Source organism: Chrysemys picta, chromosome 15 (assembly GCF_011386835.1).
Source record: "Chrysemys picta bellii isolate R12L10 chromosome 15, ASM1138683v2, whole genome shotgun sequence".
Classification (NCBI taxonomy): Eukaryota; Metazoa; Chordata; order Testudines; family Emydidae; genus Chrysemys; species Chrysemys picta.
This window is the reverse complement of record NC_088805.1, coordinates 8267717-8287178: the sequence shown is the minus strand read 5'-3', so window position 1 is coordinate 8287178 and position 19462 is coordinate 8267717. Positions and strand designations below refer to the sequence as shown.

At 38.9% G+C, this 19462-nt stretch overlaps 1 protein-coding gene across 2 annotated transcripts in view; it reads left to right on the top strand.

Moving 5' to 3' along the window:
* The window catches only part of MED13L (mediator complex subunit 13L), a 396084-nt gene that overhangs the window by 316888 nt on the left and 59734 nt on the right, over positions 1-19462 (top strand). The window contains exons 8-15 of one of the 2 annotated variants that reach the window (XM_005303233.5): positions 3976-4138; positions 5081-5185; positions 8125-8853; positions 10291-10513; positions 12167-12272; positions 12743-12867; positions 14949-15048; positions 17921-18141. In XM_005303233.5, the coding sequence (XP_005303290.2) occupies positions 3976-4138; positions 5081-5185; positions 8125-8853; positions 10291-10513; positions 12167-12272; positions 12743-12867; positions 14949-15048; positions 17921-18141 (1772 nt within the window). The remainder of the gene's footprint in view (positions 1-3975; positions 4139-5080; positions 5186-8124; positions 8854-10290; positions 10514-12166; positions 12273-12742; positions 12868-14948; positions 15049-17920; positions 18142-19462) is intronic. The other variant, XM_005303234.5, reaches the window with a different exon arrangement.

The following is a 19462-nucleotide window of genomic DNA, read 5'->3' as shown; positions in this document are numbered from 1 at the left end:
CGGTCTGTAGTTCCCCAGATTCTCCTTCTTCCCTTTTTTAAAGATGGGAACTATATTTGCCTTTTTCCAATCATCCGGGACCTCCCCTGAGGTAAGATAATGGCCAATGGCTCTGCAATCTCATCAGCCAACTACCTCAGCACCCTCGAATGCATTAGATCTGGATCCATGGACTTGTGCATGTCCAGCTTTTCTAAACAGTCCTTAACTTGTTCTTTCACCACTGAAGGTTGCTCACCTTCTCCCCATACTGTGCTGCCCAGTGCAGCAGTCTGGGAGCTGACCCTGTCTGTAAAGATGGAGGCAAAAAACGTTTTCAAATTTTTCCACATCATCTGTCACTAGGTTGCCACCCCCATTGAGTAAGGGTCCCACACTTTCCCTGATCTCCTTCTTGTTACTAACATACCTATAGAAACCCTTCTTGTTACCCTTCACATCCCTTGCTAGCTGCAACTCCAATTGTGCTTTGGCCTTCCTGCTTATGCCCCTGCATGCTCGATCAATATTTTTATACTCCTCCCTAGTCATCTGTCCAGGTTTCCACTTCTTGTAAGCTTCCTTTTTGTGTTTAAGCTCACTGAAGATTTCTCTGTTAAGCGAAGCTGGTCATCTGCTATATTTGTTATTCTTTCTGCACATCAGGATGGTTTGTTCCTGCACCCTCAATAAAGCTTCTTTAAAATACAGCCAGCTTTGCTGGACTCCTTTCCAGCTCATATTAGCCTCACAGGGGATCCTGCTCATCAGTTCCCTGAGGGAGTCAGTCTGCTTTTCTGAAGTCCAGGTTCCGTATTCTGCTGCTCTCCTTTCTTCCTTTTGTCAAGATCCTGAACGCGACCATCTCATATGAGTACTGTATATCTGTATACCATATCTATGTGTATGTTTATAGGTGTGTTTATGTGCTCTTCTGAACCTATATGCACACACACACACACACATCTCTTAGTTTAAATAGTTTGGGGTTGGAGGGGTATATGATATTACCTCGTATCTCAATTAACTGTAATATCCTGTTTATATATATCTTACCATATATGAGAGTCAATTTTCTGACTCTTCATTTGAATCTCTGTGTGGCAAACAACATCTACGTTTTTCTATCCAAATTTTGCTGTGCACAGATTCAAAAGTAGAAACAGATAATAGACTCTGATAAGTCTACAGTAAGAGATAAGTATAGTCTTTTGAGTTGGGTGTTTTTGTAGGTGACATGCCATCTAAAAATAGAGCTAAAGTTTGGTTTAATTTTTAAAAAGTTAAGTATTCTAAAATACTAAGATACAATGCAAATGAACTAGGAGATGAAGGAGATGATGATGATTGGCTGATTTAGCTGAGATGTCACAAGTAATCTCACCAGCTAAAAATGAGCTGTTTATAGGGAACAACCAAAAGGAATGGAAGTAAGAATGAGGAAGTAGTAGAGTGATACTTTGGGCTTTTCATAAGGCAAGAGAGAGAGGAAGGAGGGAAGGAAGGAAGGAAGGAAGAAAGAAAGAAAGAAAGAAAGAAAGAAAGAAAGAAAGAAAGAAAGAAAGAAAGAAAGAAAGAAAGAAAGAGCAGCTCTAATGATGTCAGTGTGTGTGTGTGTGTGTGTGTATATAATTTATATATATAATATATATAAATAATATTCTCCTATCTAGGCACACATCATATAGTGAAAAATATGCAACAGGCCTCTAAAAATGCACTGCAAAATGTTGGATCATATCAAGTCACACACTCAAGTGTAGAGTTTGTGTGCTGATAACCTGGCCACTAGTACCTCATAATAGTTGTAACTGTGTTGTTTTTGGATGTTGGTATTATCACAGAGTACACCAGTACCAGAGTGTGGTTTATGAAAATGTATTCTGACACCAGCGGCAGAATGAATTTGCTAAACTGGAAGGGTTAATCCAGTTTAATTCAGTCAAGATGCTTTTCATCACTGATCTGTCAAGTTCAAAACCAACATTATGATGTATTTTAAAACAAGCAAAATACATTACTACAGCCACAGACTTTAGTGCAGGGGTGGTCAAACTACTGCACACGGACGTTTTAATCTGGCCCTCAAGCTTCCATTGGGGAGCGGGATCTGGGGCTTGTCCTGCTCTGGCGCTCCAGCCAGGGAGCAGGATCGGGGGCTGCTCTGCGCAGCTCCCGGAAGCTGTGGCATGTCTCCCCTCTGGCTCCTATGCATAGGGGCAGCCAGGGGGCTGTGCTCCGCATGCTGCCCCTGCCCCAAGTGCCACCCCTGCAGCTCCCATTGGCCGGGAACTGCGGCCAATGGAAGCTGCAGGGGCAGCATCTGCAGACGGGCAGCGCACAGCAGAGCCGCCTGGCTGCACCTCTGGATAGGAGCTGGAGCGGGAACATGCTGCTGTTTCCGGGAGCTGCTTGAGGTAAGTGCCACCCAGAGCCTGCATCCCTGCGCCAACCCCCCATGCCACAACCCCCTGCCCCAGCCCTAATCCCCCTCCCGCCCTCCGAACCCCTCGGTCTCAGCCCGGAGCACCTTCCCGCACCCTGAACTCCTCATTTCTGGCCTCCAGAGCCCGCACTCCGAGCCAGAGCCCTCACCCTCTCCTGCACCCCAACCCCAATATCGTGAGCATTCATGGCCCGCCATACAATTTCTATACCCAGATATGCCCCTTGGGCCAAAACGTTTGCCCACCCCTGTTTTAGGGAGTCAGGGAATGCTTTGATTTTAATGATTGCTGCTTTTCCAATCACTTCCTTTAAGAAAGGAGAAACAAGAAACAATATCTGAACTTACTAGAGAGACATCTGCAATCACCAGGAATCGTACAGGAAACTGAGTTAAAAAACCTGTACACAGAGTAGCAACTGTAGCTTGCAAACCAAATCATAGAGAGAAACCAGTAGATTTCTTTCTTCTGATATAGTGAAATGGTGACTATTTTCAGTGTTTTATTCCTAAGGCTTCTTAAATTGTGTCAGACATAAGGACAAACAGTTCTGTACAGAGATTTGACCTTGTTAAAAGCTTCCTATCATTATGCTCAGACCAGCAAAGAAGGTAGAGTGTAGTGTTATGCATCCAACAGGCTAAATGAACTTACAGCTCCCTCTGCTGTTCCAGTCTGTGTTTTAAAGCTGACTATATTAGGGTCTCAGACTATCCAAACAGCTCTCTCAATGAACAATAGAAACATTTGCTCATACTGTGAGTAACAAGGTTTTACTCCACTGGTGAAAAGAAATGAAGTGCAAAATAAAGATCATAATCCTTAGGTGGTGGTGATTAAGGTTGTAATACCACTTTCACTCTTTCTCCACCAGCCAGGCAGTATTGTCAGAAAGGGTCTTGAATATCACCTAATAGCCTATTATTAGTGTATGTTCAGTTGTCGTGGTGAATACTAAAGAAGTTCAATTAAAGGTTAAGATTTTCTACCAAAATCTACGCTAATGTTGCAAATCAAGCACAGAAAGAAAATGAGAGTGAAAATTCCGTCCCCAAATGTGAGCAAGTATTATCACTCAATAATCCATTCATGCCTTCTTTGCCTCTTGTTTTAAAACTTGCTGCTTCTCTTTGTATCAATGCATGTTTAGTACAGCTGGTGCAAGTAAACAATCTGGTGTGATTTAATACTGTAGATGCCTTTTCTTATAGAACCATGTATCTTGTGATGAGTTGTTGTTTTAACAAGACCACGAAAGATTCTGCAAGTTAAACTTAATAGCCAGCAACAGTGAAAAACTACATCACACAATTCCATTCCCTAGTGCCGTTTCTGCTGTGCTGACACAAGTTTTGCTTGTGGCTATAGTTTACTGATCTTTTCATAGCTGGTGACACTCTTAACCTGTTCTAAGCTTCAAGCATTTGTAAACTCATCAACCTATAAGTTGAAAAGCCCTTCCAGGAAAAACTAATGTTATAGCTGCTGTTACTCATGTCTACAATCCTGTTTGATTTTTTTTTATTTATATTTTTTTTTTTTTTTGCAGGTGAAAGTGGAGGTACTCAGAGCTCTGTCAGCCATTCAGCTTCACAGGAGGGGGCAGTCACTCTGCACAGTCCAAAGAAATCAGGGAAGATTCCTCCAAAATTCCACAATCATATGGTCCACAGAGTCTGGAAGGAATGCATTCTCAACAGGTCACAATCCAAGTAAGGGAATAATTCTGCTCATGTTCTTTGTTGATAACAGTACAGCTGTCACACTTAAAAACTTGCTAGTTTTGCCTTAGATGCTACCTCATTATTTCCTATACCTCCCTATTCAAAGTGAATAATGCAAGATAATGTTATCTAAGACAATTTCCAATTATTTTAGCTTGAGAACAAGTAATAGTGACAATAATGCTGTATATTCACTCATTTAGCTCATTTCACCTCTGGCTGTCTGAGCTTTACACATGTAGCCAAATTCTTCTAGTGGTTACTCACGTGCTAACTCATTGATGACAAAAAATATTAGTTCACATTAGAAATACAAAATTACTAGGTCTGGAGGGTAGATGACCTAAGGACAAATAGCCTGCTAATATTTGTTTATAATATTATAATATAATATAATAATAGCTGTTTATATTTTTAACATTATATTCATTTATAGATGTAAACATTTGGAAGGATATATTTGTATTTGGCAGGATGTAATTCAAACTGCAACGTGCATGGTGGAGCATTGCTATTAGTGAACTAGCTTTTCATTTCTGGAGGTTTAAAATATCTCACAATGGGATGACGTTTAGATGTTCCAACAAGTTTTACTTCTGTTATTTCCATGTAATTTCCTCATTGGCCAATTCAACAACATTTCCGAATGCAATTTTAATTATTACATGTATTGCCTGCCCTGTGATTTTTTTGCTCATACTCCAGATATAGGCTACATGATACCCCTTCGTGGATCAAGAAGTAAATTTTCATATTTGGCTGAGGTAAAGACTGTTATGTGCAAAATTCTGAGGCATAGGTGAAGGGATTGGGTGTGGCATAGATATGTTTGAGGAATACACAAATGTCAACAAGATCTCCAGTTTATTAATAAAATGACATTCTGTATGAGGTGATAATTTCCATAATATTTATTTTTATTCCCGTTAGGAGGAGTCAGATTACTACTTCAAATCTGGAGGAAGAAGTCCCAAGCAACACTGTTTCTTGGGATTTTGTGGATCCGGTCCAAAGAGTCAGTTGTTCTTGTTCCAGGTAGGTAGCAAAGAGAAGAATTATTGTGTCAGGTTGAATGAGGCTTGCAAAGTTGATACACAATATAAAATTATTTTCAGAGTCACTACACAACAAGCAGGCATGCTTATAGAAAATAAAAGGGAAGATCATCAGCTGGTGGAAATCAGTCTAGTTCCATCAATTTACACCAGCTGAGGATCTGGCCTGCTATCTTCTAATGATATGCAGGGAAGTGACAGGAATGTAATTTATTCTTGTCACCACTGTACGGTGCCTGAGTTGTTTTATTCTAACTCAGCTGTATCTGTTTAATAAATTCAGTTGATGTTTTTAAAATTAGGGTTTGTCTTATTTTCTAGAGCTTTTTTCCTGTGTAAACTATTATATTTAAATATTAAAAATCTAAGAAATTATTAAATGATTGCTCAGATTTACAGTATTTAGTGTCTTCTACTGTCTAGCTGTTTTGCAGAATTTAAAAACAGATGAAATATTAGAAGTAATTACAAAAACAGTACTTAGCAAATCTGTTTTAAAACTTGACATAAATAATATACTTTAATTAAAGTAAACTTGTGATGGAAGAAAACTTATGGAGCAAAATATATTTCAGGATTTTGTTTGGAAGTGATTTAGTTTGACTCAAGTAAAAATCAACATGTCTAAAGTTTAAAAAGTTCCATGCATCTCAGAACATGACTATAGAGCAGTGCTTCCAATAGAATGGGTGAGGACATACAGGGACTTGCAGTATTATAACTTTTTGCAAAGTTCCATACGGTCTGCATAAAGTCTTCATTCAAAAATGCATATGAGATGGTTCCTACATATGCCCACAATCTTTTTAAACTATTTTGTGTTAAATTAAAGAGAGCAAGATCTAACACTGGCAATCCTGTAACTTTCAGATAGAACATCATTGACTCCTCCATTTTGCAGCATCGAAAGATGTGGAGGAGAGAGGAAAGAGCATATATGAATTTAGACACCTAACTTATCTTCAGATTTTCTTTCTTCCAAGTTACTGCTTTTAACATTTAGTGGAGTTGTTGCCATCATCATGGAAAGTGCGCTGTGCAATGCTGTCTCTTTGCTTTTTAGGTGGAATTCCATAGTCCACCACATTTTTGAGTGATAAGGTTATCGTAAACAAAATAATCTGTTTAAAATTACTAGTGCTGCTTATGAAACTACTGAAGTGATTAGCCCAGGAATTCAGAGCACCTGGAAACATTGTGGCAGGAAATTTTTGCACAAGTTTATATAGTTTGGAGAGAAAGTGCGGAGACTACAAATAGAATAATCTGGCTGGTACATGGTAGTAGCGTATTGAGTATGAGGAGTTCTGTGTTTCAGTAGGAACACAGGCAGATAACCAGGATAGGTTCATTACTGATTAAAAGTTAGCTTCATAGCTGTAATCTTGGGAATGGAAGAGGATCATGATGGTAAACCTTTAGAAACAAAAAGGAAAGAGCTACGTATAAAGACTCCATTGCAATGAGCAAAAATGTAAGACCATCCCTTTTGTAAATGTTGACTTGAGTAAAGTCGACCTATCAGTAAGGTTGCCTGTTTGAGTTAGTTAGAGTTGGTTTGGTTTGTCTCTACGATAACAAACATTTTGAAATGTTGCAACTCCAAGTTTGCTGGTCTGTAAATGTAATTGTGTAATCTCTGTGGAATATGATTTGTACTTCATTGCCTACTAGCATTCTTCTAGTAATGGAGAATAATTGTGCCCTCTTATCTCAGGAATTTTTTGCAGTATGTTTGTAATCTTTTGTGGTCTTTTAATCTTTTAATTAAATATAATATCTATAGAGATATTTACATTTTTGGATGAATTTCCTGAACTTTAGTTCCCATGAAAGCTGTCAGGTCATAGTACAGACTAGATCCATGTGCAGTGTGGGCAAGTACTCTGCAAGTTTGCGTGCACAACTAATCCAGTGCATTTCCATCCTAATTTTCAATGTTCATAATGCCCCAGCCTTGAACTTCTTCCAAGGTGAGATAGTCAATTGTACCAAATGTTTATAATAATTTTGTGATGAAGTATGTACTAGAGCCAGCCAGAAATCATCAGCCTCTTCACCCTTTATTTTAAATTTGATTTGAATCTGCTTTAACCAAAGTGTCCAGCAAGGAAAAGCTGGTGCATTAACCCACTGTACTACCTACCAACTGTGTAACTCTATTATCAGAAAGGTTATCATGGAATGCAGAGGAAGCTATCACAAGGTCTTCACAGACTGTCTCCGAGATAATGAAAATACCATTTAATGGCTACAACATCTAGGATATTGAATTTCTTTCCTGTGCTTCCAATTTTAAAAGATATTGGATTGCTGTTGCACAAGATGTCTTAGAATTTAAAGTCACTATCAATATGAAAATTCATAGTTTTTTGGGGGTGGGGGTTGGACTGTGTAAAATATTCAGCAATTGATGAGTATGGCACAACCACCTCTTATTTGGCATGAGTTGTGTGCCTCCTCACTCTCCCGGTCTGGAGGAAAAATGGCATGAAAGCAACCTGCTGTGCATTGCATCTGTGAGCACAGCTAAAGCACACAATATGGTATCATTTCCAACACATGCTCAAGATATACAGGAAGAGTAGTGTTGCTTCAGTATTGTTATGAAGAAAAACAGCTCTTCAGTGGTTAAAACAATAATACTTGGTATTTCTATATTATCTTCCACCTGAGAATTTTAAACAAACATTAATTCTTTCTCCTAAAATACTGCATGTGTGAGATAGGTGTCATTATCCCCATTTTGCAGACAGGGGAACTGAAGCAGAGAGAGGATAAGTAACCCTTCCAAGATCACTTACAGTTTGCAGTAAGGCAGGAATAGAATTAAGATTTCTTGGCTCTGTGCTTTTGTTCTACATCAGATCATGTATCCTCACAATCCACACGGTAACTTGTTTCCAACTCCTGTTTCAGGCACAAGCTTTTCAAACAGCGCTGTGCTGTTGGCCCCAGCCGTCCCCCAACGATATCACAACCAGGGTTCAGTGTCGGATCATCATCCTCTTCTTCCTTGCCACCACCTGCCTCTTCTAAGCACAAAACAACAGAAAGACAGGAAAAAGGAGAGAAACTGCAAAAAAGGCCTATGATGCCATTTCACCATCGGCCCTCTGTCACTGAAGAGCTATGCATGGAACAGGACACATCAGGGCAGAAGCTGGGGTTGGTAGGGATGGAGCCCTCTTTGGAAGTCACTAACTCCAGGAAATATGAGAAGCAGCTATCCATACCCTCTAGAAACCCAAGCAAACAAATTAATCTGAATCCCATGGATTCACCCCATTCCCCCACCTCCCCTCTGCCTCCCACACTTAGCCCCCAGCCAAGAGGTCAGGAAGCAGAAAATTTGGACCCACCTTCAGTTGCTGTGAACCCAGCACTCTATGGTAATGGGTTAGAGCTCCAACCATTGCCCAGTCTAGATGATAGGACAGTTCTTGTTGGACAGAGGCTGCCTCTGATGACAGAGGTCAGTGAGACAGCTTTATATTGTGGGATCATTCAGAACAATGAGTCATCAGATAAGTGGCAGAGCTATGTTCTCCCAGCAAGTGATGATCCAGAGTTCAAGCCGCCAGAGCTCGGGTGTGAGAGATATGATGCCAAGATGGAGGTAAACTCAGACTGCACTGCACTGAAAAGGTAAATACAATCTTGAGTGACCATTGTCTTTATTAAATTACAATCAGAAGGCCAAATTCTACACTCAGTTACAGCCATGCAGTCCCATTAGATATGAAAGCTTTTGGGATTGCATCGGTGTAAACAACAGCAGAAATGTAGTCGAGAGACTAACGATGTGGCAAAGATCTTACATGGTAGGAAAATACCTATAAATATACATTTTAAATGTCAATTCCTCACTTATTTGTCATGCTCATTAAACCTGCACAACAAATATAAGAAATCAATATGTAGCATCAGTGACTCCTTCAGTTGGCACTAGCATTAAAAATATAGATAGAAATGTGGAAATTTAGTATGCTTTGTCTCTCATTTGTGTTTTTTGTGTTGGGCTGTGTAAGAGACATAATAGATTTTAAAATCTACATTAATGCAACTGTGGCAGAATTAAGATGACCTCTTACCTCTTGTATTTAGTGTGTGTGTGTGTGGGGGGGGGGGTTATTGTTGCTGTTCAAGATTGCAACCTTAAAGTTGCATTATTGGTGGGGTTTAACAAGAAAAAGAAAGAAAACCCCCGTTTGTAGCACTGGGAAATTGTGGCTTGTCTAGCTCTGTAAGTTATAAAACCTCACTACTCCATATACTATATTCATAAAATCTAGTCACTGCACAACACTTAAGTAATGAAATCAGTATTGTCACAAAGTACTTGATCTTGCATCACTGAAGTCAATGGGAGCGTTACCATTGATTTTAATGTGAATAGCATCAAGACCTAAAACACTAACAGATTTTTTTTCCCATATATGCATAAGAGAAAATATGTAATCACTTAGATTTTACTTTAAAAAAAGTAAATTTAACAAATGACTTTCTCAGTGAAAAATATGTGATGCATATATAGTTTTGTCTTCAACAAAAGTTGATTTTTTTTTTAAATGGGAAAAGTATCTTTTCCCCCACTCACCTAACCTAAGTCTAAATGGAATTTGCACAAACTTAAAATAAAACAAAACAAAAAAACACATTTTGGTTTGGACTATGTAAGTGGTAGCCCAAAGGATAATTCAAGTGTTAAGTTTATAAAAAATATCATTAGAGAGGAGTTTTTAAGTTACTTCAAACTTAACTCTAGTAGTCATTACTGAAACTGATATGACAGACTGAAATGTTACATGTGCTTCAGGGAATTTTGATTTATCTATTTTCTGCCTACAAGATTCATTCTCTCATTGGCCCAGCATTGAAGTTGACAATACAGTGAGCAGCTGTTTAACATTAGTGGAAGAAAATGCATGTTCCAATGGACAAAAAAATGTATTTCAGCCAGACAGAGAGAGGAGTAGTACTGACTGTACTTGTGTGAGAAAAATCTATGAATCTGCAGTGCTGTTATTTTTGGCTTGTATGGAATATTTGTTTTTCATAATGGCTTTTTTCCCCCTCCCACAGACTCTTAGCACAACCCAACAAGCGGTTTAAAATTTTAGAAGACAACAAACCAGTGCAGACACTGAACTATCTTGACCCCTTGCCTCTAATACAGCAGCCTGGAGAAGGCCTGGGAGATGTTAGTGATCCTTATACTTTTGAAGATGGTGACATAAAATACAGTTTCACTGGCAATAAAAAATGCAAACTGGGGACTGAGAAAGATCCTCTGAAAAAGAATAAGGTACCATATCAGACCAGGGACATGTTGTTGTTGTTATTGCATTTATTATATTATAATAGCACCCTTGGTGCTGTACAAACATAAGAAGACACAATGCCTTCCCCAAAGAGTGCACTAACAGGATATATCTTTGAGCACAAATTCAGTTCATACCTGCTTATTCATAGAGAAATATATTGTATCAGTGTGACATGTCCAAGTTAGTAGTTACTGGCTTAATCCCTTAGATCCCATTTAAACTACGAAGATATGTTTCATACTTGCATACCTTTGTTTTGGCCATCAGCAGAACCCAGAGTCAAACTAAGGAATAAAATATTTCATTATGTTATATTTCTGTAGTTCCAATTTATAGAGACGAAGGAATTGGCTGCAATTTTTTTAGGTTCTTATCTGCAACAATTGACATATTTAGCTCACAACAGAGCACATCTCTCTAGCCTGAATTCATCTTTCTTGCCTTGAGTATGACTCATTCAGTCTTCTACTGCATGGCTTAGTAACATTAATGCTTTGTTGGTTTTGACATCTCCTCACACCCGTCCCTCCACATAAGAGAGATCCATTTGATCACCATTCTGGGCCATCTGCTTTTACACCTTTAGGATATTTCTCCTTCCCAGTGCCTCTGACTCCCTGTAGTGCTATCTCATTGTCTGGCAGTTCACTTCAGTTATTTGTTTCTCTAGGTAATTCCTCCACTGTAGTTCATATTTGGGAGGTGTATGTTCTCAACAAATTAAGCAGTCTGCTTATCTATTTTGACTACTCAAATAAACTGATGTATGTAGATGGGAGCCTTTGTAAATGATGGAATATCATTTCATGTTATTCTTGATATGTAAGATAAATTATGAATGTCCGTGTTCTCTTTTTCTCCTTTCAAAGATTTTTTTGTGCTTATCAAGGTGAAGTCCTGATAGCACTAAGTAAGGTTGGGAATATAAAAGACAGTTATGGGGCAAGCTTTCTCTTTTACCTCTCATGCCCCTCAGTCATGGCTTGCAGCATGCCTGTTGTTCCAATTCTTGAACCACCCATGCCAAATCGTGCAGTGGGTTTGTGATTTGGCCATTGGCACTAGGATGAGACCAACAAGCTCCTTTTACCTCAGAATCAAAGTCAGGATTGTACGGAAATTTCCAGAGGAGGAGATGTATCTTGTTAGTTAACAAGCCCAGATATGGACAAAGATCTCTAAAGTGCTTGTACAGCATGCCTGTGAGAAACTTTTATAAATATGATAAGGTCCTTCGGGAGCACAGCTTTAAATTTCAGAGAACTTCTCTCTGCCAAACTGAACAAAATAAGTTTTGCAAAAAGTAAAATTTAATAATATCATGTTGACATTTTTGGAAGTTCATTGTGAGCGGCAGGGGTCTGAATTAATGTTTGAAAGTAAATTAAATGGTAATTAGCAGCTGAGCAGTCTAACTAGCTTGTGTTAGGTATGAAGAAGGGCAGTATTGATCTTGCTTTAAAACATTTTGTTGGAGTTTGCTGCTGCTTGGCTAATAATAAAAATAGAAAGCAGCAGTGGACTGGAAGTCTCACGTTTCATCCATTCTTTCTAATTTTTACTTTTGCCTTTGTTTCCCACACTTTTTGCATTTAAATGATAAATTTTTCTATGTGACTGAATTCTTTGTGTAGTCAGAAGATGGAATAGGTACCAAGGAGATCCCCACAACAGGTCATTCCACACCGGTGCCTGATGGGAAAGATGCCATGTCTATTTTCAGTTCTGCTCCTAAAGCTGGTGAGTACAAGCTTGTGTGATCACTCTGTTAAAAAGAAAAGCTTCTTTTTTACCTAACAGATTAAATCTCAGATCAGAATTCTATTCTGAAAGTTTTCATGTAACATGAAAAATATACCTGGTTATCTATTATGAGACAAAAGAATAAAAACCAGCTAAAGAGTTAATATAATTTCATATTTAGTTTGGGTATTTTTCTGTTCATTTTACAGTAACACCAAACATTTTGGAATTTAGTAAAGTTGATTAGCATCTAATTTTATTATTTTATGGTTGACCTTCAGCATTTGACCGGAAATTTTAGTTGAAACACTAGAAGGCTATTTCTGAGATACATTTCAAAACATGAGAACTGGTTTGTAGTGATTCTTGCCTGTTTTTGAAATTGAGTGATGACAAAGACAGTGGTTTTATGTCTTTCACATGCTGTCTCCTATTTCTTAAGCCTTTATTTCCATTGTTTTCCACAGATACCCGGCAGGATTGTGCTGCAGGCCGAGTTGGCTCTAGCAGCCTCACACAGGTGACAGATCTGGCTCCATCACTTCATGATTTAGATAATATCTTTGATAATTCTGATGAAGATGAGCTTGGCGTAAGTCTGTACAGAGTTACACTGAGTAGCTTCTAGACAGGACGTCAGCAACCAAGGAATGATGCTGTTGGAAGCCAGGGAGGGAGCAATCATTGCATGGGTTTGAGAGAGATGTCAGGTAGACAGATCTACATTTATGACCAGGTAGAGTTGAGAGCAACTGGAGAAGCTGTTTAAGGATCTCCATTGGGGAGGGGAAAAGTCAGTGCGTGAAATTCTGGGACATATGGGAGGACCACACAGATAGCAGTACAGCAAATTTTCTCAAAGTGACAGAATCACAGATGCTGTCCATGTGCTGCTGGGGGGGAAAGGCCGCTGTTAGTCACAGTATTATTATTTGGTGTATGCAATCCGGTCAAGCCAAGCCAAGCCACATCATTCTTATCAATGATGTTCAAGGCACAAAGACCTCCAGGAAATGGAGTCATTTTGCAGTCCTCAACAATATTTGTCATAACTTGTGGCTGCTCGCAATGGCATGGTGGACTGTCTCTAAAACGCACTGAAATTCTGCTGCAACACAAATTCAGTATTTTGATTGAGAAGGTGTTTTTTTTTTAATCTGTCAGTCACAGTCATTACAGAGACAGATTACCAAAAATCTTCTCAAGCAAAATACTCTAGTTGGACTGAGTATATCTAGTTTAGGAGACTCTTTAGCCTGGCATTAAAGGTTTGTGTTTGTAAGTTTTAAAGGAGATCTTGGTTTCCTTTGTAAATATCAGCTGAGAATCTAGTCCTCTGTCTTGTTTGAGAAGCTACCCAAAGGAGAAAATACAATCAATCACAATATATTTCAATAGTTCCCCAAAACAAGACTTTTTCCATTCTTTGTGCAAAAGTGAAGTGGTTATAAGAAGAATAAGTTCACCATGTACATTATATTGTTATAGTAGATAAAAGAAAAGGCAGCACTATACCAATTACTGGGAAAGTCAAGGTTCCAAAAAAGGCAAAGCTTAGAATAAACACCAATTACTGCTTTAAAGCTTAATCAAATCCATTTATAATGACACAGAAGCTGATCCTGAAGTGACTGGAGGTAGATGAGGTAGTTTAAAAGGCCCATGCCCCCTTTCTGAAGGTCTTTTCAAATAGCACAAATTATTTACCACCTCCTTTTCTCATTTCACCCCTTTACTTCACCCATAAAGGACATAGTTGAGAATGCAGATAAAAATTATTGCTCTCTTTCCTGGCTGTTGGCATGCCTTTTCTGCCATGTCACATTGGCATTTTCAGAAACATCGCTTACAGAGATGTAAGCGTGTGCTGTACAGAGATAAAATAGCAGCAGTCTTCAAAAGCCATGCAAACTTTTGAAGTTAAAGGATCAGCTTCCTCAAATATGTAAAGCTTTGTTTCAGGCCTAGTGGGATATGAAAAGCTAGAGAATGGGTCCTTTACATTTATTTTAGTTGCTGTCTGCCACGTTTCTGCCGGAGGTTGCTAAGTGAAGTTAACTTTAATGAGTGCTGAGTTGCACTCATTTGTGTTACAGAATTACATGGGCTCACGCCCACTACACTTTCGCTACAGTAGCTGCTAAGCAAATCAATTCTAGAAGGCTATGCTGTCAAACATCATCCAATATTTATGCCATCTTCCTTAAAATTACACTGTTGGGTGATGTTGATGTAACATTTTACCTGCCTTAATATTGCTATATGTTGAGCAGTGTCCAATGTGTGTCACTGTCGAATGCACAGTATTCTGTGCTCTGCTGCAACAGAGACAGCACAAGATAACTAGAGGACTTCATTCCCAGTGCTTTTATTTTCCCTTATAGTAATCCAAATATGGATGCAAATAGAAAAGCATTGTTAATTTTAAGTTGAGTGTATGATTGTATTTTTAGTATATGTTAAAGGCACCTAGAATCTATCTACTAAAGTTGAAAGAAAGGATTAAATAAATTCAAATTGCCGAAAAAAATAAGTAGATGGTTTAAAAAAAGACAATGAAAAGCCCTTAACTATTGCCTTATTAAGACTAGGTGATTTTCTGAATGTTTAAAATAATTAATTTTAATGTTTTTTATTCTGATTTTAATATATCATGTAAATACCTGTGTTTAGGCTGTATCACCAGCTCTGCGGTCATCAAAAATGCCTCCAGCAGGAGCTGAGGAACGCCCTCTGGGGAAGGATGGAAGAACAGCAGTACCTTATCCACCAAGTAAGAGAGTGACCGCAGCTTTGTTCATAGCTGAAGTATCCCCATAACTACCATCTCCCCATTTCTATAAGAAGTTTGTAATATTGGTTCTTCTTCGAGTGATTGCTCAGGTGTATTCCACCTGAGCAACACATCTCGAAGAACGCCAGTTACGGAACAGGTAACTGTCCTTTTCAGGTTAAGACCCAATACGTTCCAGCTCTTCTGTAAGTACTAGAGGCTAATATTAAACCAGGGCAATGAATTGCCCCATAAGAAAATCTTTGTGTAAGTATTTCTAAAATTGGTCTACAGAGCTCTGAGATGTCATTTATTTGATATTTCTGCCTTTGGTTGTAAGGATTAAAGGAAGTTGTTATATATCTTCCTTTAGAAGTCATCCTTATATTCTCAATTAATATTTACACTCAGTTAGTAGCTGCACCATTATCAAATCATTCATATATATTTATATGTTTGCAGTGTTGTGATAGCCATATTGGTCCCAGAATATTAGAGCGATAAGGTGATATCTTTTAGTGGACCAATGCTTGTTGGCGAAAGAGACAAGCTTTTGGGCTTACACAGAGATCTTCTTTAGACTGGTCTTCAATAGACATTTAGAATAGGGGAAATGCTGCTTGTGCAGCTCAGGCCAGTATACCTTTATACTGTTTGTTTAGAGCTGGCTATTACCTGTGAAATCAATGGGAGGAATTGACTATTGGCACTTGGTATACTGAAAATGTAATATGGACAATAAAATCAGAATAGCTTTTTCATAAGGATTGTGCCAGCAACTACAGGAAATTGTAGTTTTCACTGCTGTGAGGTCTAATGATGTTTTTGTGCTTCATTCGTGTAAATGGCATTCTTTTTTGTGTGTGTGCATGAAGTGGGACGGAATAATTTTCGTGTGATACTAACAAACCAGATTGTGAACTACAAATTACTTGTCTTAAAAGAGAAAAAAATTGTCTGACTGAGTGTGGCTACTTTAAGAGGAATCAAATTCCATTGCAAATCATTCTTTAATGCCTTCTCATTAACTTCAGCTGGTAATGAGAACAAATTGAGAGGAAAAACCACAGTGTCATAGGGATGAGTCAGAGAGTTTTATGGACCCATAAAAGCAGTGCTGATTTACTCAAATGTAGAAGTATGAAGTATACAGAGATTGGATTTTGACAGCTTTAGTAGGACCATAGCCTTCTAAAATATGCAAAGCTTTCTCAAGCATGACACATATGAAAATGAGTAATGCTTGACAGCCAGTTGCTGTAGTTTTTCTTTTTAATTAAACATTTTGGGATTTTTTTAATATATCTGCACTGCAGAATTTTGCAAAGTGGAACTAAAAGATATAAGAAAATGGCATAATACAGAGCAGTATGGAATAAGTTAAATGGATACACTGTACCCCTTGTGCTTTCCCCTCTTAATCCGCTCTCTGTTTCCCTGTGACACTAGCTAGTGATGCATGACAACATCTGTGAGGAACTGAAATGCCTGATACATCATAGCAAAGCCCTGCTGACTAAATGTCATTTTAGCACCACTGCTCACCAAATGATGCTAAAGCACTCCTCTCTGCTTCCATTACTTGAAAAGCAGAGAGATCAGCTGATCCAAATCAAACCCATGGAAAGATTTCAATACTTAGTAGCAATTTTAAATCAAACATAACTGTCATCTTTGGACTGCACAAAATGTATAATAGCTATGGAGTACAAATTTAAAGAATATATCCTGTCAGATAGGTCTGGAGATTTGTAGTGCTTTACTGGACAGAAAAAGGCCTGGAAATGAAATGAAGCATTTAGTCTGTCAGAAACACTGGTTCAGTATATGGGTTTTGTGTAGGGGAAGGTGATATGGGAATTTATTATTATATGATCTCAGTATTTTTAACAATGAATTCATCAGATTGCAGCATTACGTCAAAAGGATATCTGAGCTACTTAAAATTAAAAAAGCAGTACATTCTGAATTTTATGAAAAATAAATCCGTTATGGGAGGAAATGGAAAGAAGGGGTTGGGGGAAAGTGTAATAGTTTACAGTGATTTCCATTTGGGTTTATACAATACATTTCACTTTATTAAGCATTTCAGTATTTTTTCTCACTTAAAATTAATGGGAAATATAGGATGAATTATTACACCGTGTTAATTTATTTAGAGATAATTAAATCCTATATGATTTTTCCTGCCTTGGTGGCTGTGGTGCAAAATGCATATTGCAGCATCCTCTGGGACTTGCCTGTTATTTTTTTAGATGCCTTGAGGCAGAATTTCTAATCAAGATGTTCCAAGATGGCACTAGCAATAGTCTCAGATCTGTTTTCATTGGATTATGACAACATGGACCAAAATGGGTTTACATACTGTTAGTCAGTGCAAAAGTTTTTCGCACTTCATCAGAAGTTTAGCCAGTTCTGATTTTAGGATTTTGTGTCGTGAAATACTAAAAAGGAAAGAAAAATATTCTGGATCCCACTTAGTTATTAACAGTAACTATGGTCAAATCCCCAATACTGTTCTTTAATCTATTTTCTTAAAGCTTTCTTTATTATTATCACAGCATATTTGAATATTGAACATCCTATACTAACACGGCTACCCCTCTGATACTCAAATGTATGTGTTTCAATTGAACAATAAACTTGAAAAGTGTCCATAGGACTCTGTACTCTGTATAAATTATATTAATGGAGTTAGTCTAGATTTACGCTGGTGTGGAAGCAGGGGAGGATCTGCAGTCTGTTTGCTTGATTTTAACAAATCAAAAAAGCCAGTGCTGAGTTGGAGTCCTTCTCTTTATGGGGTCTCATTGAAGAGTTATGCAGAATTTATTTTTTAATGGTTAACAGTAGGTTATTTTGTGATGCTTAGCTGTGGCAGATCTGCAAAGGATGTTCCCAACACCCCCTTCCTTGGAGCAACATCCTGCCTTTTCCCCAGTGATGAACTATAAAGATGGAATAAGTTCAGAGACTGTGACAGCATTGGGGATGATGGAAAGTCCTATGGTCAACATGGTTCCCACACAGCTCACAGAATTTAAAATGGAGGTGGAAGATGGATTAGGGAGCCCTAAACCTGAAGAAATCAAGGTAATACACCAAAGATACTATTAGTGTTACTTCATCTGTGTAAGATATTTTCTAAAATAAAACGCTTACAAATAGGGTGCCATAGAGTTGGCTGGAAAATTGCTTGCACAATTTTGAACTAGATTCATATAAAGCAGAGGTCCCAAAACTTTTGACACCCCCCCCCCCATACTCCTCTCCCTCTGAGCTGAGGCCAGGAGTGGTGATGTGGCTTTGGGGGCAGTGGGCAGGAAGGGGGTTGAGACTAGGGCCACGTCTGGGGCCAGGAGCGGAGCTGAGGCTGGGGATGGGGGCGGAGCCGCAGCCGGGCTGTGGTGGGGGCTGGCAGCTGGGGCCACGGCCAGGTGTGACTCCGCTCCCGACCTTGCCCCCAGCCTGGGCCCCGGGCTGGGAACAGAGCTGCAGCTGCGGCTGGGGGCTAGGACCGGGGCCACGCTGCGGCTGGGGACGGGAGCCAGGGACGCGGCTGGGAGTGGGACTGGAGCAGAGCTGGGGGCGGGGATGGGCTGGGTGGGACATTTTGGGGACCTCTGATATAAAGGGATTGGTAATCCTTCAGTGGAAACAATTCCTTTTTTATTGGACAAGTTTGCAGTTGTTTAATGTGAGCAGACAAATTGCACAAAAATAGATGTAATAGTTACATATTGACTTTAATGTTTTTGAGGCACTCCTCTCAAAATCAGAACCTATGATAGCTGTTTGTTGTCTGTGTGAAATGAGTTTTGTTTCAGGCTAATCCTTAGTGGACATTTGTCCACGCTACAGAAAACTCCGTTGTGGTTGCCACTGATTGGTACCTGCTTGTTTGCCAAAGGTTTTCTGTAGCACCCATCACTTTTGTAGAGTTTATGCACTGAAACTTGGCTAGCAGTCTCAAAAGAGAAAGCCAGGATGGAGTTGGCTAATTCCATTCCTAGCCCCGCAAAGGTTGTCCCTATTGGTAAGGGTTAAGAATCACTGGTCTGCTAGTTTGTGGGGAAAACTTGTTCTGCTGCTCCCTATGTTGTATTTTTTTCATAGTTACATAGTATTTAAAGCCAGAAGAGACCATCTAGTCTGAACTCTTGAATAACACAGGCCATAGAATTTCACTATTACCTCTTGACGGAGCCCAATAACTTGTGTTTGACTAAAGAATACTGTCCAAAAAGGCATCATCCAGTCTTGATCTGAAGACCTCAAGAGATGGAGAATTCACCATTTCCAGTGGTTAATCACCGTCACTGTTAAAAATTGTGCCTTCTAATTTGAATTTGTCTGGCTTTAACTTCCAGTCTCTGGTTCTTGTTATGCCTTTCTCTGCTAGATTAAAGAGCTT